The 27751-nt window shown below is 49.6% G+C and overlaps 1 protein-coding gene across 2 annotated transcripts in view; it reads right to left on the minus strand.

The window, feature by feature from the left end:
• The window catches only part of Stk24 (serine/threonine kinase 24), a 92383-nt gene that overhangs the window by 4276 nt on the left and 60356 nt on the right, over positions 1-27751 (minus strand). For both annotated transcript variants that reach the window (XM_027393909.2, XM_027393908.1), the window contains exons 3-9: positions 16814-16870; positions 9909-10017; positions 9530-9687; positions 5420-5605; positions 3496-3641; positions 1653-1776; positions 854-922 (exon numbers count right to left, since the gene is read on the minus strand). In XM_027393909.2, the coding sequence (XP_027249710.1) occupies positions 854-922; positions 1653-1776; positions 3496-3641; positions 5420-5605; positions 9530-9687; positions 9909-10017; positions 16814-16870 (849 nt within the window). The remainder of the gene's footprint in view (positions 1-853; positions 923-1652; positions 1777-3495; positions 3642-5419; positions 5606-9529; positions 9688-9908; positions 10018-16813; positions 16871-27751) is intronic.

The following is a 27751-nucleotide window of genomic DNA, read 5'->3' on the forward strand; positions in this document are numbered from 1 at the left end:
TCCTCCAGAGCTCCCCCTCCATGACTTTGCAAATGTGTCAGGAAAGACTCAGCTCAGATTCTGCAGGGTGCTGAGAACAGACAACCCCTGTCGCCCTACGAGTGGGCCATGGAGAAGAGACAACTGACCACGGCTGACACTGGAGAGGCCCACAGAAGCAGCACACAACAAACATGTCTGTTTGCTAATACCGCCTGCCCCACACCTGTGTGTCTCAAAGCAGAAGCAAAGAAAGAGCCAGAGTCCCCCTATCAGCAGGACTGTCTGATTGAACAGCCCCTTATCACTGCGTGCGTGCGTGCGTGCATGCGTGTGTACGTGCGTAACCGCCCTGGATAAGCAGACTGCAGCATGGAGCGTCGTGCGCTGGTTCGCCCATGCTTGTGTGTTTACTGAGCTCTGGGAACCACGATGAACACTGAATTCTCCCCTCTAGTTGCAGCCCTGATTCCTAACGACAGTGCATGGGGGGGGGGGGGGTTGCACGACACAGGCGAATACGGACAGACGAACGGGAGGGACTGGAAGTATTTCCTCTGGGTTCTCTAGAACTTCCACAGTATTAACTCATTTCTGGTGGATTTGGATTTGGGGGTCACTACTGAGAAATGATTTCAATAGTTTAAGCCCAGTAAAACCTACACAGCCGGACAAACATGGAAATCCAAACAGCTTTCCCTACGCATGTGCCTGGCTTATGGAAGCCACTGAGATGAAGACACTGAGCCTGCCTCTGCTATAGGCGTTTTAATGGCCCCAACTTGTCCCGACAGCCACCTACAAAAGAACAGCCCTGCTCCCCTTGTCCCCCCTCCTAATCCCTCCCCACAAGAAAGGCAGCCAGGGATCTTACCTCCACAAACAGAGGAGAAATTATTGTGGACAAGCACTGAGAGAAAGGCCTCTTTGGGATGTCTTTCATCTTGGGGAAGAAAAGAAAAGGGGCCATTAGAAACAGGCAACACTGAGACAGGCAAAGGTTCTACCAAGGTATGGACTGGATTTTCCAGTGAACTCCTGGAAGTGATTTCTGTTACTATCTGAGTGAGACTGTCGACAGAGGGGCCCCACGGGAAATCACTGCAAGATACCAGGTAGGTGAGAACAAACTTGCTGCCCTGCCCTGCCCTGCTCTGCAGTCTTTTCCAAGGACACTCTGGAGGACTAAAGCCAGGTGCTCCAGGCAGCCATTGTATGAAAAGCCCGGTTCCCCCCACCTCTCTGAAGTTGCCTACCTCACCAGAGGAGGCTGTATGGTCACAAGTAGTCCACATAGCCTGACAACTGAACATAAATAAATAAATAAATAAATCTTCACAACATAGCTTTCTGTAAATTTAAGTGGAGACAAACCACCTCCTCAAGTCTGTATTAAATATCAACAATTAAAACTCCCCCATAAAATCAGCAATGTTATGAGAAGTCCAGCAAGTGCTCACAGAGTGGTCATGTGTGACACTTCCAGCGCCACCATGTGGCCGAGGGTCAGGAGGTGAAGGGCACACAGGCCAGCATCCACACTCTCAGGCAGGACCAATTCCCTGAGGGCAATGCCACCAAGGAGCTGCTTCGAGGAGCTCCACATCCACTCCCACAGCAGGCTTGTCCTGGGCGAGCATGGGCATGGGAGATTGCACAAACCACCACCGTACCTTATTTCTTTCCAAATCTGATGGCTGAAGAGTCCCATTCTCCAGATTCTTGGGATCTTTCTCCCGGATTGTGAAGATCCAGTCCCCAGAGTCACTGCCTCCAGACGCCTGGCCATCTGTTTCCCTTAACACAGAAATTCCACCAAATTCACCAACATGGGCTAGGCCATGAACCACACAGCCCATGCCACTGACCCCAGCCCCACTCAGTCGCCAGTGCCCCTCAGTCTGGAGGCCTCCCAGAACATCACAGAGGACGGGAAGGGGTGTGGCTCCTAGGATTGCCCTCGTGCTACCGGCCCACTACCACTATGCTGCCGCTGCCGCTGCTGCCTGCTGCTTGTGGCACAACAAGGTGCCACACCTCTCCTAAGTACCATCTGCCCCTTCTCTGTCCCTCACTTGAACCTCACTTTCTTTGCAGGTACCTTGTTCTCCTCTTCTCCCCTTAGGCCACAGCCCGTTCGCAGCCACGCCGAGCTACAAGTTAAGCAACTCTACTCACTATCTATCACTGTCCCTAACGCCACAGCCCCCTGGTGTACTGCCACCAAAACCCTACACACTGTCAGAGAAGGGGGTCACCTCCCTGCTCATTCTGGAGCCTGCTTGGCCCTCAGCAGCAATGCCTCACACTTGTCCTGTCACCTCCATCCTTTCCCACCGACAGAGCCACAGCTGCTCCCATGTCCCCACCGTCCTCTGATGCTGGCTTCCTAGAGGCTGACTCCCGGCTCTGACCCCTCTCCTTAAGTGACGCCATCTTCTCACAGCGCCAATTCCAAGGTCTTTTCTACAGCAGGGTATACATAAGTCTGTGTCTTCTGCCTGCTCTCAGTGCCACAACAATCCTTTAAGCTACGTGTCTTCTACACCATTCCACAGCAGCTCAAATTCCAACATGGCCCACATCAAACTGTTTGTGATGTGTTACCACAGTGACATTACTCCTCAGTGCTGAAACCTGGAACACCTTCCTTCCTTCCCTGCTTCCTTTACCCAAACCCTTCACTGGGGATTAGACCCAGAGCCTCCTATAACATGCTAGGCAGATCCTGAGCAACAATCCCAGCACTTTGTGTACATTTTATTTTGAGATGGTTTCAGCAAGGCTCTGGTAGCTGGGATTAGCTGGTGTGACAGGTCAGGACCTTGACACCTCCATCCACACCTACTGCCACAGCCTGGCCCCCAGCCCTGCCTCCACTCTCTTCAGCCTTCGCTGTTGAGCTAACCATCCAGTCAGTGGTCTCAACCTTGGTTATAAACAGTAACCAGGATCTTCAGACATGGGTGGGTCGCAGAGGCTTGCAGTCAGCTGTCCTGGCATGGAGACACGATGCTAGCTAATGGCTATGGGGCCTCCAGGTGCCTCCTTTCACTCTTACAAGACAGCCAGGCCACCCTCCCTCTAGCTCCTGTTTGGAGGGTGCCAGTCACTTCACACGCCAGTCGGCACAACGTGGTGCTTAGGGGAACCCGCTTTCAGTGAGTAACTGCCCCACACAGAGCAACACCGACCAGTCGCCAAAGCATTCTTTCTTTTCTCTTCAGCACTGCATACGAGGACTGTCTGTCAGTACCTTTAGAGGGGGGTATCGTCAGGGGTAATGAAGAGAAGGAAGCTATTGCCACAACTCTGCCTATGCTTCTAATTATGCAGAACTCACTCAAACCCCATGGCAGTGCGGGGACAAAGAACCTCAAACAAGGCACGTGTACAACACAAAACTCAGCGTAAGTCCAAAAGGAAGGGACACAGCCCAAAGCACAGACACTCGCATGCACACACAGTCCATCAGGAAGGACTGGTAGCTCCAGCCTGTGGGGCGGGGCCGCTTACACATCCGAGTCCTCCGAGCTGGAGTCGTCACGGCTCTGCTCCGCCTTCCACCTCTTGTACCTGTCGATGAGCTCGGTCAGGTAGGACGTTTTCTTTGCATTGCGGATTATGAACTTGTGCCTCAGTAATTCCTTGGCGGTGGGTCTCTGGAAAACACAAGCGTCCAAATAATCGTGAGAAGTGTCTTCTTCATCCTACTCTATTCCACCCGGGCAGCCAGACCACTGGGCTAAAACACCAGATCAGTCACTCCACACCTATGCCCAAGACTACAGGCACAAGGTAAATGTGACAGTTCCCAACATGGACAAAAACATTCTATCAGAACCATTAGGTTGAAGCAAGAGCCCTTCTACAGTAACTCCACAGAGGGAGAGCTTTGTGAGTACTGCCCGAGAGAGCTTCTCCTGGTTTCCATGGCACTGCCTGAGAGAGTAGCTCCTATTTTACATGGCACCTCATGACAAGTGCTGACTAAGGGAAATACATGCTCTTCATGACTTCCTACAGTGTTAGGCTAATACCACAAATTAAAACCAACTCAGTAATTAGACTCATCTAGAACAGGTTGGGGCAGGAGTCAGGAGATACACAACTGGTCGGTCACCAGCATTCCCAACTAGAAAAGTCAGTGTGTGAACCTATCCCTACCCCAGTGTCAAGGGCCGACAACTCTATCACCACCTGGACGTGGCACAACTCCAACTGAATGGCACACCCAGAGGTTAGCCAGTGGTTTCCCATCTACTGGCACAAAGCTCCCTCAACACAGAGTGGCCCAACCAGGGACAGACAGCAAAAGCACAGAGGTGCCAGCCAGGCACACCATAGTCCCACCTGCTCCAGATAATCAACGTTTTCCTCTTGTAAGAACAGCATGTTCCTCTAGCCATGATTTCTGAGAACCCCAGTGGCCTCCCCTTCTCCATCGTCCCAAGTGCTCCTATTCTCAGCTTTGCAGACCTTCTTGTCTGAAGGTCCAGGGACAAGCCAAGATGGAGGGGTGTACCCTAGTAATAAATGAGCACTGACATGCTTTAGAAGATGTGTACACACTTGGTCTCTTCCCGGATGCTAACATACTGTGGATGCTACCCTGTGCCTTGAGCAATCAAACAAGTGGACTTCATGCAAGACCACACCCACCCCAGTGACCAAATGCTGACAGATAGGCTGACCTCAATCTGCAGCCACGATATGATCAATTCCATTGCCTGAGCTGGTACCGACGGGGGAACTACTCTTGGAAAACTCAGCTTTTCTCACCATTTTCAGACAAGAGGCCAAGGGGACCCCTCATGGATATTCTTAGGGTTCAATGAAGCATTGCTGCCAGCTAACTCTGCTCAAAGAAACCCAAAACGTGGACACAGGATGCTACACGTGACACAAATTACATGCTGCTTTCAAAGGAAAGCCCCAGTTATCAGGAAAAGGAGGCAAAGCTCAATGTGGCTGGTGCGTGGGCTCTGCCACCGCTGAATAAACTCAGAGGGCCAGGGAGAGGAGGCAGAGATGGGCAGGTCCCATGTGTCTGATTTGTCTGCCTCACAGCACACGACAACTGGAAACAATATTTACTGCCATTATCTTCAGGCCAGCCTCTGCCATTACCAAAGTAGTTTTCCAGTTTACAGCCTGTTTCTCTCTGAGCACTAAAAACTTGCCGACCCTACTCCAGTTCTACAGAGAATATTCTCCAGGTTCAATGAGGTGTAAGACATTAGAAAACTCTAAACAAAATAATTACATCTTAAATCCCTAAAAGGTAAAATGGCAACAACAAAAGTCTCTGTAATTCCAAGAAATCAAACTCATTTGCAAAGATGTATGAGCTCATGGAGACAGTGGCTAACAGTGACTGGGACAACCCCAAAAGAACAAATTCAAACCAGCTGAGACCACAGAGACGGGGTACACTCACAAAGCTGGGCTCCTTATTCAAACAGGCCTCCACAAACTCCTTGAGGGGCTTGCTGTAGTTTCCTTCCAGTGTGGGAGGGTTGTTCTTTGGGATGAGGAATAACACCTTCATGGGGTGCAGCTCGGAATGTGGAGGCTCTCCTTTGGCCAGTTCTATCGCTGTGATGCCGAGGGACCAGATGTCTGCCTGCAAGGACCAAAGCATCTTTAAGACATGGAGAGAGAGAGAGAGAGAGAGAGGAGAGAGAGAGAGAGAGAGAGAGAGAGAGAGAGGAGAGAGAGAGAGAGAGAGAGAGAGAGAGAGAGAGAGAGAGACTGTCTGTCTGTCTGTCTGTGGGTCTGTTTCAATCTCAGGTTCTGAAAAAGAAAATCATCTTGAACTAAGAAGAAACACAAGCCCTTGGCATAATTTCAAGACAAAACACAGTGGGCAGATCTGTTGAAGCAAATGCCCCGCCCTATATAGCTCCTGACTGGCCGCGTCTATGGTAGGCATCGCGCCTGTGAGGTGTGCTCAGTACAGCCCTTGCAGCAGTGTTCACAGGAGCCGACGAGCAGGCGGAGCTGCTTGGGAGTCACCCCTTGAGCAGCGCCTGGTGCCAGGCACAGCTGTTCAGATCCAGAGGGAACCTTGGTCTCAACACCAGCTCTGTAGTCTTACAACATTAGAGAATTGCTTCCCTGAGCCCCGCCCCCTTGCTTTTCAAGAGGGAGGTGGTTACAGAAGGATATGTAAAGGGCCGACCACTGTGCCCAGAACTTACAGCAGCTTTGTTTTGTTTGATTGCTTTGGCAGTGCTGGGAATTGGACGTAGGGCCTCACGCATGCTAAGCAAACGCTCTACCTGCATTCAGCCATGCAGAATGTTTGCTATGAAGTGTGGTCACACATGGACATGGGAAACATTAACACATCACCACACAACCAAAATCACTACTAGCACTTCCGTACAGACTTCGTCTATGTGTCGTCATACAACATTATAAAATAAGTCACTAAGTCTTGTGGCCTGTTGTGTTGTGTGTTTCGTTTGGTTTGAGTTACTGACAGCCTTTTCCTAAGACTGCTGAATGCCCTTCACTACAGTCACCATTTAAGGAACCCACTGTGCACTGACTGAAGTGATTGGTACATGGGCTTAGGCAGCAGGGCTCCCCAGTGCTGAGTCTGAGTCTCATGTCAGAGTCCACGGGACCCAGGCTGAGAACACACCGGGAAAGACACATCAGATAGACTGGGAACACACAGCAGTCTTAGGGCTGCTCTACAGTGAGCAGGGCTGTCAGCAACTCAAAACAAACAACACAACAGGCTGGCAAACAGCTGACATGGGGACCTGCAGTGGAGGGAGACACCTCTGCTCACGTCACTGCCCTGTGAACTCATCACCAGGCCCTGAAGGGACAGCCTTCTCTCTTACACGTGGCAAGAGAAGGCCTGTTCAGGTGACTACAGGACTCGGACATTGCTGACCTTTAACCACTTGGAGTGGACTCACTTGCCATTGTAACTTTGAAAGTTCCAGAAACCCTTACGGCAGGGTACCAGTCAGAACCATGAAGGTGACAAGAAGCAAGAAAGCCACACATAGGAAAGCAACCTACAGGAGCATTAAGGAAGGCCTGACTCTCACCTGTCCTCTTTGGATCGTCCTAACCGAGAACAACCTGGTGCCATCCTGGCACTAAGGAGGTTGAGCCAGAGGAACTGAAAGTTCATGACCAAAATGGGTTATATAATGAAACCTTGTCCAAAAAAAAAAAACCAAAAACACCCAAAACTATGAAATATCTAAACCCAGCCAGGTGACAGATGTGTGGCCATGTGACAAGGCTTTAACTGCCAGCCGTCCCATGTCCTTCTAGCACTAGCCTGGCTAAGCTGCCCTTGCACCTGGAGCCTGTGCAGTCCCCCTGTGCATCTGAAGCCCACTGACAAACCTGGACACTGAGCCCATGAGCACCAAGCCATTTGGCACATAATCAAAGACCACAATAAGAATCCATGTGTAAACCCAACCTACCCTAACAAATGTGAGTAGGAAGACAGAAGGCGTCTCCCAAACATTCCACAAGCAGCATTACTTACTCTACCTCAGAACAAATAATTACATTACCATAGCCCATTAACTTAATGAACTGATTCTACCAAATCCCAGCAAACGTAACCTTGCCTATCACTACATTTACGACGTGTGGCACCTGGGGATTCGAATGAAAATCAGGTAAGGAGAGGACAGTCATAGCCCAAAACAACCAAGGTTGAACTGTACCACAAAGTCATTTTAGAGATGCTCTGGAATGACAGCAAGATCAGGAGAGCTCTCTGGCAAACAAAAAAGGGGTGGCTATGTGTAAAACAGAAATGGGTGGCCTGGGTTCCAAGTCCTAAGGGCCATGGTTGAAAAGCCAATTGAGTGCAACTGAAAGAGAATGACCTGCAATGAAAGGAACTTGGATTCTAGTCCCTCTTCTACCAAAATTCAGACATGAGCACTGACAGTGAGCTGTGGACAATACACCCACCTTTCTGTATGACAGAACTCAGGGAAAAGGCCTGGGCAACAAATGCAGAGAGCAGAACTGACTAGCCTGAAGCACACTTGCTGCTTTCTGGATGCCGGGGAAAGAGCTCCTACCCGAGCTACCACATCACCAGTCTCTGAGTTCTCTCAAGCCAGAACGTGGGACAGCTGCACCTTCACCCACCATGACATGCCATGACACCTTACAAGAGCCACCCAAGGTCCCAAAGGCAAGTTAGCCTATGTTCCACACACCATTTAATGAGCCAGGAAAGCTGCTACACATGGAGGAGGGTCCTATCTTAAAAAGAAGAGAGAGAGAAGAAAGAGTGACAAAGGCTTGAGCCTGGCATGCTAACACATCATTGCAATCTCAACACCAGAAGGCTGAAGCAGGCAGCTCACCAGTTTGTCAGACTCCAGCAACAGAGCAAAACCGTCTTCATAGGGGATGGGGACTGGCGGCTGGAAAGACAGCTACACATTTCAGAGCTCACACTGTTCTCGTAAGAATCCTGGTCTGGTTCCCAGCACCTGTGTCAGACAGCTTAGAGCAGCCTGACTCCATCTCGGGGATGACCTAATGCTTCCAGCCTTCCCAAGGATCAGCATTCATACGTGCATATTCACATAGACGAACGCACGCACACACGCACGTAAATAAATAAACAAACAAAAAACAATGTTCGACCTATGAGCATCCCTGAGTTAAATTTTTGCTGCTGTTGTGAAGTTTGGGACTCAGGAAAGCTACTTCTCTGCCATGATCATTGTTACTATGCACAGGCCGCTGACCCGAGCAAATGGAGTGGCCTATTACAAGGCTTCAAAAAACTAAAGGACCAAAAAAACAATGAACACGAGGTACAGAAGCTGAAAAACAAGCAACTGTGGGAGGACTGCAGTCTCCTGCTGTCTCACAGCCTCTGGGAGTAAGGACCTGAGACCAAAATGAGAACACATGGTGCAGTCACTATAGAATGATGCTTGCCCCATTCTGCCATGGGCTTCTCTGTGGATTCTCTGATGCAGTGGGCAGCCTCTGCCCTGAAGGATGCTCCAACCACAACTTCAGAGAGCACGAGCCAGCCCCTCCTCTTCCTTATAAGGGGTCACGTCCATCGTCACACACTGAAGCCACACCCTAAGGTGTGGCCACCACCCCAAGTCCATGGTCGGAACAAGATACCACTACACTCTGATTCTTTCTCTAGAAGCCCTATCTATACAGAGCAGGCTGAGCTCTGTCCAGGCCCTGCCCTTCATCACTGTGCCAAGATCCCACCCACCTTGGTGCTCCTGTGCTGCGGCATTGCCTGCCACGAGCCATCTATCCAGGGTCTGCATGTCTCAGAAGGCTGAAGCTATGCCCACCCTCGTATCTGCTCCTTCCTGGCCCCACCAGATCAAACACACACCAAGGCCAGAAGAACAAGATAGCCAATAGCACAGCGGGAGATGAAGAAGGAAGCTCACAGAATTACCTCTACAACCTACCTCAGGTACGGAAGGAAAGACACGGATGCAAAAATGAAAGGGGACAGACATCTGAATGTCGTGGGTCCACAGCACAGGCTCTCTCTCACCTTTGAGTCATAGGCTGACTGCTTAATGACCTCGGGCGCCATCCAGAAGGGAGTGCCCACGAAGGTGTTCCTTTTGATCTGGGTATCGGTCAGCTGGCCAGCTACTCCAAAGTCAGCCAGCTTCACTTCCCCATGTTCAGAGAGCAGAACGTTGGCAGCTGCAAGACAACCAAGCAGGGGGACATCATTACAGTTATACCCACCCAGGCTCACCCTGGGAGTCCAGGCATGCTTTCCCCACAGGGCACAAGGGCCTGTAATAGCAAGGTGCCCAGAGGTTCACAACAGTTCAGCTTGATGCAGAGTAGGCAGGACAGAGGTACGGAAGGCTCCGCCACTTCAGGTGTTTCAAAGAAATGAAAACAAGAGTAGCTCCTACCTTTAATGTCTCTGTGGATTTTCTTCTCAGAGTGTAGATAATCAAGTCCCTTCAGAATTTCTCGTAATATGGTAGCAATCTGAATTTCATCTAAAGGGCCAGGTTCTAACTAACAAGAAAAAAAAAAAATCATTTATTAGCCACTCAGATGTCAAAACAAGGTCCATGCTAAACAGACAGGATAATTAAAACAAAAGATGTCTTCACATAAAGCAGGTGTTTTGCTAAACAACTGAAATCCCTTCAAGGGTCAGGTGTCGTGGTGTACGCACGCCTGTAATCCCATCCTGAAGGGTCAGGTGTCGTGGGGTATGCACGCCTGTAATCCCAGCCTGAAGGGTCAGGTGGTGTATGCACACCTGTAATCCCAGCCTAAAGGGCCAGGTGTCCTGGTGATGCACGCCTGTAATCCCAGCCTAAAGGGCCAGGTGTCCTGGTGTATGCACACCTGTAATCCCAGTCTAAAGGGCCAGGTGTCCTGGTGTATGCACACCTGTAATCCCAGCCTAAAGGGCCAGGTGTCCTGGTGACGCACGCCTGTAATCCCAGTCTAAAGGGCCAGGTGTCCTGGTGACGCACGCCTGTAATCCCAGTCTAAAGGGCCAGGTGTCCTGGTGACGCACGCCTGTAATCCCAGTCTAAAGGGCAGGTGTCCTGGTGTATGCACACCTGTAATCCCAGCCTAAAGGGTCAGGTGTCCTGGTGACACACGCCTGTAATCCCAGCCTAAAGGGTAAGGTGTCCTGGTGACGCACGCCTGTAATCCCAGCCTAAAGGGTCAGGTGTTGTGAGGTATGCACGCCTGTAATCCCAGCACTTGGGAGGCGGAAACAGGCAGATCTCTGCAAATTCAAGGTCAGTCGGGTTTACATAGTGAATCCCTGTCTCAATAAATTAATTAACTAACTAAAGGATGAGGCGGGGACAACTACAGAAAATACGTTTGCTGGCATGCGATGCAGCTACGTGGGAAAGCATGGGCCTGCACCAGGGGGACAGTGTTTTAAAAGCCCCCGCTGCTGACACTTGCAGGCCTGTACGCTGACCTTGAGGACTGCTCTGTGTCACCAGCACAAGTCGTGAGAAGCGTGTGAGCCCATTCCTTCCTTCACCAGAACATTCCAGATCCATATTTCTAGATCTAGGTCCCAGCTAGAGAAAAGGCAGTAAAAGCCCTCAATCGCTAAGACTTTCAGGATGTGTTATATGACGCATAAACACTTATCAGCCCTACTTGGGGAGCCACTGCTTTTATTCTGAGAAGCTCCAAGGAGCTGCTTCTCTCGACTCCTTAGCATCAATTCTCCTAAGAAGTTACGTTACGTGTACACATCCCTGTTGAAAGAAGCAGACAGGATGGGGCTCCATTCATTCGGCTCAGTACACCCATCCTTACTTATGGAGAACGTGCCACTGAACTCCCAGCATCGAGACAGTCAGAAGCCACGAACACAGCAGCTCTTACAGAGAAAGTCCACTAAGTCAGGAGAACCAAGACTTGCTCAACAGACAATGAATACCATTATATTCTAAACTCACACACCTCAGTCAAAGGCAAGACACGGACCTGTTTTTAAAAAGAAAACTGTGTTGCCAGTTGTGCTGGCTCACGCCTGAAATCCCAGTCCTTAAAAGGCAGCCATAATAGGATAGCCATCCTAGTAAACCCCCTTTCTGTATACAGAGAGATTCATTCTGTAAGCTGTTCATCTAAAGAACCTTGACCAAAGCAGTCACCTGCCTTATAGCCCAACTCATGCCTGGTCCGGCTTTCTGGCTCATGCCAGACACAGGTCCACTCTGGTCTACACTATAAAGGCCAAAGCCAGCCAGGGGCCCTTCTCCTGGCTGCCTACCATTTGAGCCTCTCTGGCTTTCTTCATTCAGAACAGAAGAGAAAGTGCAAGCAACTTTCAGTTATACTTCATGAGGGTATATATACACACACACACACACACACACACACACACACACACACACACACACACAGAGAGAGAGAGAGAGAGAGAGAGAGAGAGAGAGAGAATGAATATCAAACTGCTTGTGTCCACTAGCCTGCTCGGAAATTATTGCCAATTCTAACAGAGACACTGTGCTCGGATAAGAACAGTACAATGCATACTGTTCCACAGGGTATAATTTTTTCCAGTTATTTGACCAAGAGCCTTTTTCTCCCCCAGGAGAGATCATTCAAATCTCTGCTCCAAAGACCATGGTCTGGAACACGCTGACATGCAATGTGTCTGCTTCCTCCATGTCCACTCCTCAGTGTTCATAGAATGCACCCGTTTTAATTTTCAAAATGAAGAAAATACATCTTGTATGAGAAAGAGGAAGTGGTGCTACTACCTTCCCTTGCTCTCAACACCAGAACTCGGGGTCTGAGTTTACACCACACCCAGCCCTCGGCTGCCTGCTCCTTCCTGCCTCCACGCCTACTCATTACCGTGTTCCCTCTGTGATGGACACTGACCCTGGAACCACCAAAGCCAAAGTAACTTTCTTCCTCATGTTGCTTTTGGTCACAGTGTTTTATCACAGCAACAGAAAGGTAATGACAATGGGGAAATGGACTATATCCTGTCTACAGGTTAACTCCTCATACCTTTACGCACATACTTTCTCTCTCTCTCTCTCTCTCTCTCTCTCTCTTTCTCTCTCTCTCTCTCTCTCTCTCTCTCTCTCTCTCTCTCTCTCTCTCTCTCATTCTCCCTCTGCTAGACAGAGTATCAGGGCACACAGCTACCCAACTACAGACCATCTTCTTGGGGTCTACAGAGGCGTTGTCGGGCCTGATGACGCAGTTCTCAACACGGAATGTCACACATGTCCACTCCTGATCTTGACCTTGGACAAGACCATGGAAAGCCCTAATTGATTGCACGTGTGGGAGGGAAATCCATTTTCATCCTTTGAGAGATGCTGTTCCAGAGTGCTGACAGCCACTCACCCTAAATATCCCCTCAAATTCCATCTTGTTTTTTCAAAACCATGTTGTACATTCATTTTTCAGGTTGTCAAACATCTCCCTGATCAAGTAAGCCTTTTAAGCAGCAAAGTTCCTTCATAATTAGATTCCAAGGCTGGCCCTTACGTCCTCTGGCAGCAGACTACCTGATCATTTAATCAGCTAAAACCTTTCCCTCTCAGAACTCACTAAGCTTCATCCAGCTCTCACTCCTTCCCCTTCCTTTCTGTTCCCCGTGTATCCTCGGGTGCAGCTCCACGTAAGAAGAATGGAGGTGTGTGCACGTGTGCTCATGTGTGATCTCCACACAGATTCAGCCCCACAAGAGCAGCCGCTCTGCTGTGCACTGACTGGGCTATGAGAATCTAACCCACAGCAAGTTAATAAGGCCTGGAGTGCAGAGCATGGACATCTCCCCTAAGTCATGGCAGGCACCCTGGAGAGAGCTGGACCAGTCAGAGACGACAGAAGCAGAATCCAGAGTAGATGTCAAAGAACTCAAGAGTGGAGGTTGGGGGTCCTTCAAAGATTTTATTATTTAATTTAAAAAAGTCAACAGGTTGAGCACATTCAAAAATCAAGCATATGCATTATCTTATACTCATTGCTCTCACTGTCTGAGCTGCCCTGCCAGTCGTCTTTGATACTGGATCCAGAATTTGGTGACTGTTTCCTCTTCCTTTAGCACAGCTGCGGCATCACCAGGACACAGTCACCACTCCTGCTGCAACCCTCAGAAAGAGCTCCTGCAGTCACAGGACTCTCCACAGCAATAAACAGATGACACACAAAGCCAATCTGAACTTCTCAGAGAAATGGCCCCCGACTCACCTGCAGCTACACAAGCACCACATTCAGACTCACAGCAACATTCCGGTTATTAACTCGTGCAGGAAAATGCATAGAGATCCTCTCAAATGACCCTGATTGTTTTCAATATTCAAAACATAATTGCCACACCCACTACTGACGTATTCTTTCCTCTTTAAGGGTTTGGGGGCAGAAATGTGGTAAAGGATGAAAAAGAGACAATGGAGTTGGAGGCAGACAGGCTCCAGAATGAGGAAGCAGGGTCCAAAATTTAAAGCGGCTAGCTCTGCATTTTCCTCTAACTATGACCTCTAAGACTCCACAGATGCCAGCTCAGGTAAATCCAATTACTGTAGTGCTGTATGGACAGACTGAAGCAGAAGCACTCAGAGACACAGAACTGCTGCTCTCTGTGGGCTGTCAGGAAGACAAGGTCCCAGCAAGCAGCCCTGGATATGCTACAAACTCAATCTACTGCGGATAACAGCGTATCTCACTGCACAAAAGCAAGTAATTTTCTGCATTCCTGTATTGCCCCCAAGAGTGAAACAGTGAAGAGTATTTTGTGCAGTGTGGATAATTATAGAAAGGACCTTAAAATATATTCAGCCCCTCCCCATTTTAATATCACAGCTTAGACTTCTATCGTATTAACTTTTTTTGTGAAATCTTCACTCTGAACAACACACTGAGCAACCCTCATGGTTTACAACAATGTTAGTTAGCTTCCTGCAGACATGTCAAGGTCACCCTCTCAGGAATCTACCTGATGGTGGTAGTGTAGGAAAGAAACTGCTGGGGGAGGAGGGGGACGCAACTCGATTCTTAGAAGGCCTGTGTGAGATTTCCTTCTGCTCTCATTCCTCACCCTCTTATAACAGATTCACCTTCATCGATAAAATGAAAGATTCGGGCAACGGGGCGAGGGCCCCACTCACAAGCCTACCATGCACAGGGGTCAGGAGAGTGCAATTACGTCACTTCTGGTGCACGGATGTGTTGTGTGTGCACGTTTGTGCGAGTCTCTGCTTGTCTGAAGTCATCCTCTGTGCCCCCTCAGTGTCTCAAGATGACAGAGCTACTTCACACTGCTGGTTATCTGTGGGTGCTCTACCAAGCCCAGCGTGAGATAAACATGTCCTCCTTGTGTGCAAGGCACTCGAGGGCAAGTCCAGAGGAAGACAAAAGATTGGGTTAGGCCTGCTCTGTTCTGATGCTCCATGGGCACTGACAAGATCAAAGGTGGCCATGTGTGCAACATCCTGTCTGATGATCACTGCTCCAGCCCCTAGAGCCCTACCTCAGCAATCACATTCATGTGATGAGCATGTGCTGGGAGCTGTTCCCATCTGAAGTGACAAACCATGATAGCAGCTCTGGAGAGACGAGTCAGCAGTTAAGGGCCCTGGCTGCTCTTCTAGAAGACATGGGTTCTCTCCCCAAGACCTTCAGAGACTCAAAACTGCCTGTTACTTCAGTTCCAGGGGCTCTGAAACCCTCTTGTGGATTCTGCAGGCATCAGGCACTGAAGCCATGTACTGACATAATATGTAGGTCTAATACCTGTACACATAAAATTAAAAAAGAAAAAACCATAGTGGCTACTGTAACAGTTACTCAACCAGAGGTTGATGACTTTGGCCTGAAAAATAACCCTATCCAAGTGCTCACAGGCAAAATAATCTATTCTAGCAAAAAGCCTTCATGGCTGCCACAGATTAATTTACTGGTTTATAATGCAACAGCCTGATGGGGGAAGTTCTTCTGTGTATGTGTTTGTCTTATTGGTTGATGAATAAAGCACTGTTGGCCAATAGGGGAGCAAGTTAGGCGGAACTAGGAATTGAAGAGGATTCTGGGAAATGGAGTAGAGACAAGAGTCGCCATGTGAGCCCAGGAAGACAGGATGCTTGCCGCCAGCGTCTGCAATAAGTTTATAAAATATATAGATTAATAGATATGGTCGAAACTTAAGACAGAGCTAGCAAATAAGAAATCCTAGTCATTGGTCAATAGCATTGTACCTAATATAAATCTGTGTTAATTTAGAGCCCTAACGTGGCAGGCAGAACTCAGGCGGCTGTGGAAAGATTTATCGTTACAACAGCCCTCTCCCCCAGAGCTTTCAACAGGGCCCTACAATTTTAAATTCTGTATAAGAAACAAAAACAAGTTAGGAAGCTTTATGTTTTATGTTTCCTTAAGGAAGAAGTGAAATGGACACGCAATTCCTGTTCAAACCAACAATGAGTAAGAACACCCTGAGGTGTGTGCTGCACCGCAATGGTGTGTGGTGATAGTTTGTCTATAATAAATAAAGCATGCCTGAAGATCAGAGGGCAGAGCAAGCCACTACTTACCCAGACAGACAGTCAGGAAGTGATATGGCTAGGTGGAGAGAGGAATATAAGCAGAGAGGAGACAGGAGCTCTCTGAGGATTTCATGGAGGTTAAGTGACGGGGAAAGCACTTCTGTGTATGTTCATCTTATTGATTATTGAATATACTGTGTATGTTCATCTTATTATTGAATAAAATAAATGAGACAGCAAGTAGATGGGACTAGGAGTCAAAGAGGATTCTGGGAAATGTAGTAGAGAAGTGTGATCCAGGCAGGAAGTGACATAACAAGGAGACTCATATTTAAGCGAAGGAAAAACAGGAAGGACCCTCTTTTTTCCCCTCCGCTCCTCCTCCAGCAGCACAATGTGATCCACCGGCAAGGAGGGACGCCAATAAGGCGTCTGATAAGATAAGTCTTATAAAATATATAGATTTATGATAATTAAGACTGAACTAACAGATGAGAAATCCTAGTCATTGGCCAAGCAGCTTTGAACCTAATACAAGTTTCTGTGTATTCATTTGGGCCTAACTCGGGCAGACGGCTGGCGTAAAGCTCACACGTGGCGGTGGGGCTCAGGCGGCTTTTGGCAGAAAGATTTAGAGCTCTAGTGGCTTGCTGCTCTGCTTCTCTCATCTTTCAGCTTTCACCCCGTACTATCTGACTCCAGATTTTTATCATTAAGGCCAATTAGAACTCTTGCTGCAATGGTGGAGCAAGCTGAGATGTGCTACACAACCATGGTGGACAGGCTGAGGGTGCCACACGGCCACGGTTACTTACCAGATCCAGGGCAGAGCCTCCACCGAGATACTCCATTATTATCCACAACTTAGTGTCCTACAGAAACAGAAGAAGGGGGAGTTAGTTTTGAAACAAAACTAGAAAAGTATTTAAGCATTTGGAAAGAATGTTTTGTTATTATTTTGGACTGATACATTTTATAAACACCAAAGTCCAGTGTGCAAATGACAAGTGCACAGAAAACCACTACGCACCAAACCCTCCTGCATGATCTTGGTGGGCCTGGAGTAGAGGGAGAACAGGACTCAGGGCATTTCCATCCTGAGGACCTGAGCCAAGGCAGGGTTTGTGTGAGGCACATGACAGGAGCAGGACACTTCCTCCAACCCCAACAGCCCAGCTTCTCCAGGCCCCCAAGAGCAAAGACGGGGAGCACTGCTTGGCTCACAGAACCGAAGGCTGCCAGTTTCTGACACACCCAAAGTTTCCAAATGTTCTCTCTCTTCAGCCCTGTCTTCCAGGGCTCTGTCGAAGCTCAGCCACACTCATGTTCCAGAGTCTTCTGTAAGGAACCTGCACACCTGCAGGTCTGGGAACCAGAGTAGTGAATACGCCAAAAGCAATAGTGTTCTCGTCTTACTTCATTGTGGGAGCTCTTGCACTCACTAGGGTTAGGGTGGGGTGGACATACAGAAGTACCCTTTCTGAGCTCCTGGCCCTCCAGGACAGTGATGACCTTGGTTCTCACGGGCAACACTGAAGTGCCCACCACAAGGACTGAGCTTTTTGTGGTTCAACCTGGGAAAATTCTCCTGTTTCAGATCCATCTCAACATTACAGCAAACGAAGCACCAGGCATGGGGGGGGGGGCACACGGCAGTTATTCTTGTGTGACTGTAGTCCTCACTACCAGGGGAATGGTGACATGCTAGTCATATGTTAGTGACAGGAAAGAACTGATGCACAAACTACATCAGCAGAAGGTCCTTTTAGAACCCAAAGCAAACTACCACCTGAATTTAACATTTCCTTACTATATGAAGGCAAGTCCTGGCTGGCCAGGGAGCGGCAGCAAGCCTTAGACAATGTGTTTGGATCTACACAATGCAACACAAACGTGGTATTTATTCAACAGTCATGCTGTCATGGCTATTTGGAAAAGGGCCTGGCTGGGCTTCCAAAAACATAAGTAGAAGGACGGGCAAGATCAAAGTATAATGGCATATGTGGAAATGCTGTAACAAAACCTGTCAGCTTGTATGCTGACTTGCGGGCGGGGGTGGGGGGGGGGGGGCAGCGGTGGTACTCAGGACGCAAGGTGGCTCTAGGCTGGCCAGGTGACAGTGTGACATCTGTTCTCAAATGAATAAACACAGTCCCCCAACACATTCGAGAAAACCTCCTTCCACAACAGGCTGGCATGCAGACTTCCCTCAGACTGGCTGCTGTTCCTTCCAGGCCCTAGAAACAAACTCTTCCTGCAGAAACGCTTCTCTCTGGACAAGTCAGGGAGTGATTCATAGTCCTTAAGTGGCCCTGTGACGATGTGCTCCATCCCTCCATAACATCTTTTGTTTTCCAGGCTTTAGGTTTGTGAATAGCAAAATAAGCTCTAGGAAGCCTTGCCCTCACCTCATCCCCACTGCCTACTCCACCCTGCAGGCATTCAGGGAAGCAACATTGGGCTAGGTGTTACCTCACTGTTTTCTGAACAGCAAAACCCAAGTGAGTACACACTTGCCCCTCAGACCTCTCACAGTTCGCCGTAGCTCTCCTCCTAAACCCACCCACCCAGGAAAGCAAAAGCTCCTGCAAGAGGGTGGCCCTGAAGAGCAGAGCTCTGCAGCTCCAAGGCCAAGAAAATGCAGAAAGATGAGCCTGGCCGATTCTGTCCAGCTCCCTCCTGACCAGGCCAGGCACGGCACGAACACAAGCCCGGCAGAAAAGTGGGCACCTGGAAACACTGAGGTTATTATTTCCTAAAGACTTGTGAGGTCCTATTTCCAAGGACCACACCAGGGAGAAGCTGGCCTGCCTTGGCAACCAGGTGAGCAAGCACAGTGGCCACTTAGTCACCCTGGGAAGCTGGCAGAGCTAGAGCCCTTGCCACAGCCTTCACAGCACCTCAATCCCCCAGAGACCACCACTGTCAAACTCTAAAGGAAGGGCGCTAACGAGGAGGAGTATGAGGGAAGCTAGAGGAGAAGGCGTGGGGCATGGTGCCTAGATTAGCCAAACCCCGTCCACGTCCTTTACATCCTCTGATTTAACAACCTCTACTTCCTTCCACAGTGCAATCGCTATGAAAGAGTAAACAAGGAAAGGTCTGCACACAACAGCCACCCCCAAGAACACTTCCCATCAGAAAGACAACTCAACCATCCCCACTCCCAAGGACAACCACTGCAAACTTAAACTGAAGCTGGGAGGTGAGTCACCTAAGTCCTTTGAGCCCCAGCCTGGGCCTGGTGTGGTGGCTCACGCCTGAACCCCAGCACTCGGGGACTGAGGCACACAGACCACAATGAGTTTAAGACCAGCCCGTGCTGCATGACGAGGTTCAGGCCGAGATGAACCTGGGCCATAAAGTTCTAGTACATATGCCTTCTCTCTCTGTCTCTGTGTCTCTCTTTCCCTCATTTATCAAAACACTAATATCCCATCACTGTGGCAAACCTTCCTATCAACTGAAAGTTCCCTGCAGAGCAGCCCTAGAACCCATGAAGGGTTCCTGTCCTACAGATACCACAGACTGTTCCGTCCTGAGAACAATCAGGAGTCAATGAGGAACCTCACATAAATACTGCCATTCTCCCATCAGAACTAATCAGAAAATCTAGTTCAGTTTTAACTGGTAACTGACCAATGACTGCACAGCTTCCAGTCAGAGTGCTCCCTCCCCTCCGTCACACAGTGCACTCCTATTTCTGCAGCCCTCTGGGGTGTTTTGTTGGCTGGCAGGTTGATGTTTCAGGGCAAAACCCACACAGTTCCCACTGACAGAAGCTCCCAATCCTCCCTCCTCAGTCCCCCAAGTGCTGAGGTGACAGGTGTTACCCTCATGCCGCCTGTGGTGGTTTGAAAGAAAATGGACCCCAGATAGTCCCACAGGGAGTGGTACTATTAGGAGGTGTGGCTTTGTTGGAGTAGGTGTGGTCTTGCTGGAGGAAGTGTGTCCCTGTGGGGGTGGGATTTGAGGTCTCCTACATCCAAGTCACTCTCAGTGTGTGAGACAGACCACTTCCTGCTGCTTATGCAAGATGGAGAACTCTCAGCTACCTCTCCAGCACCATGTCACACCACAGTGATACTAGACTAAACTTCTGAAAATGTGAGCCACCCCAATTAAATGTTTTTTCCTTTATAAGAGTTGCTGTGTTCATGGTGTCTCTTCACAGCAATAGAAACCCTAAGACATACTCCCCACCTCAGCCTCTGAAGTTATTTTTGCTACAAAAAAAAAAAAAACCACAAACAAACAAAATAAAAACCCACTGGCTCTTCACTGCCTACAAGGTAATTAGAAGCAGATGATCTGGCATTGTTACCTTCCTTTTGTGTTTGTGACAGTCTTGGAAGGAGAGAAGGTATCTCAGAAAGACACTTCATGCTACCAGACCACTGAAATAATGAATCCTAAACAATTAAAATTTCCCCCAGACTTCTCACACCAGTCAGAAGGAGGAACTTGTCTGACGGGAAGAGATTTCACACTGACATTTCATCAGGCCACCTTGCAGAACACACTGGGGCTGAGACAGTGATAGGCCCACGGCGGGTGAGACCAAACCTGACCGCTGTATGTGCCTTCTGCTTTCCACTTAAAGTCTAAACATGTCCAGGCTCAGAGACAGACATGAGCAAAATGGGTTGGGAGTCACTGAATGAACCCCTTTTCTCTGCCTCTCACTACTGTGTCTTTAGCTAGTGCTTGGGGAACAGGTTATGAAACCCAGAGTTGTGGGACTGACCCAGTCCAGGCTTTGACGCTGAAAACCCAGGAAACTGTGGCCTGCTGTGTGAGACTCCTGCTTGATTTGATGTAGACATGGAATTCGTTCATCTCAGAGCAGTGACACCTGTCCTATCCTCATCTCCCTTTCAGGTCAGAAGCCCCCAGTCCCTCACAGAAGGGATGTGGACCTGTGATAGGGGGCGCTCTAGAACAGGCCATGGTGGGAGGGTGCTCTAGAACGGGCCATGGGAGTGCTCTAGAATGGGCCATGGTGGGAAGGGTGCTCTAGAACGGGCCATGGAGTGCTCTAGAACAGGCCACGGTGGGAGGGTGCTCTAGAATGGGCCATGGTGGGAGGGTGCTCTAGAACGGGCCACGGGAGTGCTCTAGAATGGGCCATGGTGGGAAGGGTGCTCTAGAGCGGGCCATGGAGTGCTCTAGAACAGGCCACGGTGGGAGGGTGCTCTAGAACGGGCCATGGTGGGAAGGGTGCTCTAGAATGGGCCATGGTGGGAGGGGTGCTCTAGAACAGGCCACGGTGGGAGGGGGTGCTCTAGAACGGGCTGCGGGAGTGCTCTAGAACGGGCCACGGTGGGAGGGGTGCTCTAGAACGGGCCATGGGAGTGCTCTAGAACAAGGTCCATGCTTTCACAGGACGGGGCTGGCAACAATAGTCCTGACAGCGTTTGGACTATTTTGCAGAACCAGGTCTGACTGAAAGATCAACCAGACGACTTAATTACACAAGTGAGTTCTGGCAACCAAACTACAGTCCTCTGGAAGAGAAGCAAACACTCTTAGTATCTCCCAGATCTCAAGCTTGGTTTGACGTTTTAGATATTTGTCTGTTTCTCCATTTGCTTTTGGGTTTTTTAAACAAAGGCTCACCTTGCCTAGGAAGGCCTCCAACTTACTGTGTAGCTGGGGAGAACCCTGAACTCCTGACCATCTCCACCATCTGGTGCTGGGATTACAGGCTCGCACTACCACACTTGGCACACTGCCCAGGGTCACTACAGCACTGAGAACCTAGCACGGTGCCTCTGAGAAGTCTTAGGGAAAGGGTCTGTCCCTGGCCATCGACTGGGTACATTCCTAACAGAAGTCATGCAGGCACATACATGCCTGAGCATGGGCCATGCTGCACTTCGGGGCCTCCTGAACCACAGCCTGTTTGCCTCGCTAGAACTAAGGCTTCTCTTTAACAGCCCACTGTGTAATATGTTTAAGGGTCAACCTTCTACAACACACCATGTCTCAGGAGCACAGCAGCTTTGGAGTAGAAAACCATACAGTATCGCTGCTCCATACAGCCACAACAATGTTTAGAGCCCAGGCTGAGGTTTAAATATGCAAAACATGTATGTGTTGGAACTACACAGTCCATTAGTATCTATTTTAAATTACAGTTTACATTGACCTGAAAACAGTTGCACTTTTGTAAGACATTTAGCCTAATTGGAATTGTCTTTCTAGTCAACTTTCTAGAAAACAAAACAAAACAAAACTGCCACACGTCTCCAGGGACCTCCTTCAATGACACTAGGACAGTGTGTTCAGGAGACAGAGAATTCTGGACCTAGCCTCAGAAACAGCACAAAGCTTCTAATAACCTCCTGGGCAGTGAGCCTGCCCCTTAACTATGAGGTAAGCAGCCCCTAGTGATCTCAAAGCAATACCTCCTTGCTGCTGTTCAGTCTACCAGGAACAAGCGAGGACCCCTGCTTTGTCCCTGACGACACCATGGACTCCTCAAGCCATTGTGATTTTCTCCAGGACAAGGGCAACTGCTTTTGTTTGGAATTCACTTCTCCAGGAAACATGTCCTGGCAGCAGCAGCTGGTCCAGGCAATCTGGACTGTAGCTTGACTTCCAAATGATAAAGGATGCCACAGAGAGAGGGCTCAGACTATAGCTCGGAGGAAGCCGGGGTCCCCTGGTCTTCCACACAGTAGCCAATTCTAAGTAGCTGGGTGCACGAGAGTGTGGGGGGTGGGGTGGGGGGACAGCTCTGGCAGTGGAGAGGAGACAGCATGAGCATAAGGACTGCACTTAGCTCATCCTCCTCTCTGGGCCACAGCCCAAGTGCAAGAGAGAACTGTTCTGATGCTCACTGTGGGCACAGGGTAACGCTTCTATTCACTGCTGGGAGAAGGTCAACTCCGACCATAGCAGCACAACCATGGACGGCAGAGGCGCCTGCACAAGAGAAGCAAGGTGCCCCGTGTGGCTAGACCCTGGACCTGCTGTCACCAATCTCCACAAAACCACGACAACTAGAGCCTATTAGACCAAAGGCCTCCATGTCCTAAAGACCACTCTGTGTGCTCACACAGATGGCCAAAAAGCTACTCTCAAGAACACTGCATCCAAAACAGAAATCCAAGAGACCTGCACCTGTAGAAACTACCACTAGAGAGCCCTGCACCCGCCCAAATCCATAAACATCTGAAAAGTTTTCTTCAGCACACCTGGAGCGCACTGTGGTGAGATTAACACATCTGGAGTGCACTGTGATGAGGTCGGAACATCTGGAGTGCACTGTGGTGAGGTCGTCACATCTGGAGTGCACTGTGGTGAGGTCGTCACATCTGGAGTGCACTGTGGTGAGGTCGTCACAACTGGGGTGCTCTGTTGGCACATCTGGGTGCTCTGTGGTGAGGCTGGCACATCTGGGGTGCTCTGTGGTGAGGCTGGCACATCTGGGGTGCTCTGTGGTGAGGCTGGCACATCTGGGGTGCTCTGTGGTGAGGCTGGCACATCTGGAGTGCACCGTGGTGAGGTCGGCACATGTGGAGTGCACTGTGATGAGGTCAGCACATCTGGGGTGCTCTGTTGGCACATCTGGGGTGCTCTGTGGTGAGGCTGGCACATCTGGGGTGCACCGTGGTGAGGCTGGCACATCTGGAGTGCATTGTGATGAGGTCGGAACATCTGGAGTGCACTGTGATGAGGTCGGAACATCTGGGGTGCACCGTGGTGAGGCTGGCACATCTGGGTGTTGGCACATCTGGGTGCTCTGTTGGCACATCTGGAGTGCACTGTGGGGAGGCTGGCACATCTAGGAGCATGCAATAAGCAAGACCTTGACTCCAGCACACCATCCAGGCAGATATGCTCCTGAGCACCAGGCTGGCTGCTCCTACAACCATACCAGTCACCCCAGCTTCCTTCTTCAGGGCTCTGCTCCAAGGCCTCCCGCTTTCCTCCCTGGAGGCCACTGCTAACCTGAAAGCCACAGTCCAGTCCACACAACACAGTCCTGACGCTGTACTTCATGAGCTCTCTCTATAACCTGAGAACCAGGAACAAAGTCCATAGTGCATGCTCCTCCCTTCTAACGGACCAGAGGTGCCACACACATCTGTCCCTTGTCTGCCTGCCGTGCTACAAAAACCCTGGTGATGCCCCACAGCAAACCAGGAGTCGACAACACAGGCCATGCCTGTCTCAAACCACACGCTGTTTACCGAAAATGACCTGGCAGCTCAAGAGGCGGCAGCCTGCCAGCCGCCATGCCAAGTAGGTCCTTGCTCAGCCCTGTAGTGGATTCTGTGGACACACCCTACCCCTTGCCTTACAGCCGGCTCATCCCTTGCTCCTTCTTCCCATCCTTGGGAGTACAGGTGTGGGCACCCAAACACAATGCACATCAGGCATGCATGGCACCACAGGGGTAGGTCCTGTGGACTGAAGCGATTACATCAGCAATGACCAGGGAGAGGTAACCCTGAACACTGATGGACCCCTCAACCTTGGCAAACCTTGCCGTTTCCACTGAGAATTTCCTATTAAATACAGAAATAAGCTAATTACCTGCATTAGACACTGTTTGCATGACTTTTCTTTTAAAGTGTGTTTCAGAGTCTGTCTATGTAGCTCAGGCTATACCCTTGACTGTGTACCCTCATCTTAGAGTCCTGAGTGATGAAACTTCTTAGGTGCATTGAATACCAGAGAGTGAGTGGTGCTTTCATGAGTGGGTCCATGTGATAGTTTGAATATGATTGGCCCCCATAATCTCATAGGAAGTGGCACTATTAGGAGGTGTGGCCTTGGAGGAGTGGGTACGTCCGTGTTAGAGGAAGTGTGTCAACTGTAGAGACCGGTTTTAAGTTTCCCATGCTCGAGAGATACACCCAGGGTCTCATTTTATTTCCTGTTGCCTGCAAGCTGTAGGATTCTCCGCTTCCTCTCCAGTACCCTGTCTACCTGCACGCTGCCATGTCTCACAGTGATAAGGGACTGAACCTCTGAAAGCATAAGCCACCCCAATTAATTAAATGTTTTCCTTTATAAGAGTTGTCAGGGTCTCTTCACAGCAATAAAACCCTAACTCAGACAATGGATATGGAGGCCAGAGAACAATATCCCTTGTCCTCATCAACCGATCAACTTTTTTATAAGATTAGACCTCTTTTTAAACTTACTGTGTTCACTTACTCATTTATGTTGTATGCAAGCACAAACACGTGTGCACACAAGTGCACTTGTACCACAGCAGACATGTGAGAGAGTCAGAGGACAACATACAAGAGCTGGGTCTACCAAGTGGGTCCCACGGAATAAACTCAAGTCATCCAGCTCAACAGGAAGTGCTTCTCCTTGCTGCGTTATCCGGCCTTCACATTACTTCTGAGACAGGTGCTCTCACTAGAGCTGGAGCTCAATTTGGCTGACTGACTGGCGCTCAGGGATGCTCTTGTCTCCATGACCACTGGGCCTCCCCGCAGCACTACGATTGCAGGAGCAAAGTGCTGCACACCCAGGGTCACAAGTGGAGGTCAGGGGTCTGAACTCGAGTATCGGGCACCTTACCAGCCCAGCTCTGTACACGCTAAGGGGGAAGGGGCTGCATGACTGCCTTGGTTTCTGCCATTACGGAGGTTAAAGCCTGAACAAAAGAAAGGATGATGAGGTGATCCAATCAAGTCCTGCCTCTTAGGACCAGTCTGTAAGTGCTGTCAGGTGTGCCCCGGGGACAGTTTGACTGCAGCTCAGAACAGACTGCTAACAACCAAGGCAAGACCAGCCATTAGACAAGCTCTCAACCTTGAAGACCGTGGGTGCTGCTGTGAGGTCGCTGACTCTGGAGAAAATAAAATGCGGATGAAGGCCAGGGCGGCACAACCCCTCATGAGTCACCGTGAGAATGGGGGAAGCCGACAGGTGGCGTGAGAAGGAGCAGCAAGTGCTGTGTGGTAGAGGCGTGAAGAGTGTAGTGTCCCTCAGCCCCACCCCAGCTATCTCCCCTAGGCTCACCGGCACGAGGGCGGGAAGTCCCACTGCTTTTCCTTGAAAGCAGCTTCAATAAGGACCCCGTTTCCTTAACCTGTTCACCCTCCTGAAGCTTTCTTTCTTATTTTCCTTGACACGCCATAACTGCACACATTTACACAGCACAATGAGGCATTGCACGTATATCTAGGGCAAACTGGTGACATCAGGGTAACTGTCATTTCACCTCAGACACTATCACTACCTTGGATTGGGAGAAGATTTGGAATCTCCTCTGCTAGCAATTTACAAAACTCAAATTAACTGTCCTAACCATAGTTCCCCTCCCATGCTCTGAAACACTGGGAGTTTCTCCTCTATCCATCCCTCACCTTTCCAGGCTCTGGCAGTCACTGTCTACTGTCTACTCTTGAAGATCTGCTCTGCGAAGTGCTTCCGTGTGGAGTGATGTGTGGAGCCTCACAGAAACCTACATCAAGGAGTGTGGGCAGCCTCCACCCCTGTGTGTTCTGACCAAAGGAGATGCTGAAACTGTGAGCCTGCAGGAGGGCGTAAGAATTAATTAATTAATTAGTTAATTAGTTAATTAATTAATTAATTAATTAAGGCAATAAGGCTACCTATGTGGACATGAGGCGCCTGATGGAGAAACACGAGCCACACTGCCAGACCTAAGGGCAACGGTCATGGCCACTCTGAAAGGGCTGTATCCTGTGACTCCCTAACTCCGTAGCTAACATGCAGGGAAAGTACCCCTCACCCACCCAAGACAGGAGAAACCCCAGAAAAGTCTTCACACAAATTCAACACAAACCCTGACAAAAAACCTTTGAGGTGACATTCAGCTAAGCTTTGAACTGGTGGCAGGTGGCTTTCTGAGATTTCCCATGTGCTGAACTGTTCTGGCTCCCTGAAGTAGCAGAACACACACAGCAAATCCTCACAGCTCACTGTTCTCAAATCTCACAGTATCACCACCCTGGAAACAATTACACTTTACCCTAAGATAATTTCAGTAATTGCCTCCTATTATGAAATGTCTCATGGCCCTTTGCTGTATCATCCAAATTTTAAACCATTTCTCCAGAAGTGGGTGGCAGCAGTACCTGTCACCCCAGCATCTGGAAGCAAGGGGACCTGAAGTTCAAGACCCTACCTCCAAAAGGCAGACAAACCACACATCTAAGGAACCTGCTCAGACCCACCACAAAGCCCCAACATCAAGAGATCTGGGAGAGCCTGGGAGATCAGGAGCCATACAGGATCTCGAGCCCTTAGACTACAGACACGGTGTTTGTACATCATAGATACAGTCTCTCACATGTGCTAAAACCCTGTCTAGACCACCTGATACACACAGCAATACAAGCACTGCACACGTGGATTGTTGAAGAGTGAACATGTCCAGGACACCCCCACGGTTTGTAACTACCCACGGTTGAAAAGATGGATCTTGGACTCAGCTCACAGACAGGAGGGGGCCACCTGCTGGTGCTAAGCTGACCTCTCTACACGGGGCTCCTACCCAGGCTTCCAGTTTCCTCATCTGCCAGAGTACTTAGCCTAGAGAGATCTAGTAAGAGGGAGTGCAGACCCGGGACACTGACAGAAAAATGACACCTATGGTATCACACGTTAGATCTTTCGGGAAGTGCTGCATCAGACCTTCCTTAGAGCCCAGCAAAGGGGACAGCATGGCATCAAATGTTGGCCCAAACATGCCCGGGGTTGCTCAATCAGCCAGCACCTACTGTGTCTCCTCTGGGAGCTCCACTAGGCTCCGA

This window comes from Cricetulus griseus (genome assembly GCF_003668045.3).
Source record: "Cricetulus griseus strain 17A/GY chromosome 1 unlocalized genomic scaffold, alternate assembly CriGri-PICRH-1.0 chr1_1, whole genome shotgun sequence".
Taxonomy (NCBI): Eukaryota; Metazoa; Chordata; class Mammalia; order Rodentia; family Cricetidae; genus Cricetulus; species Cricetulus griseus.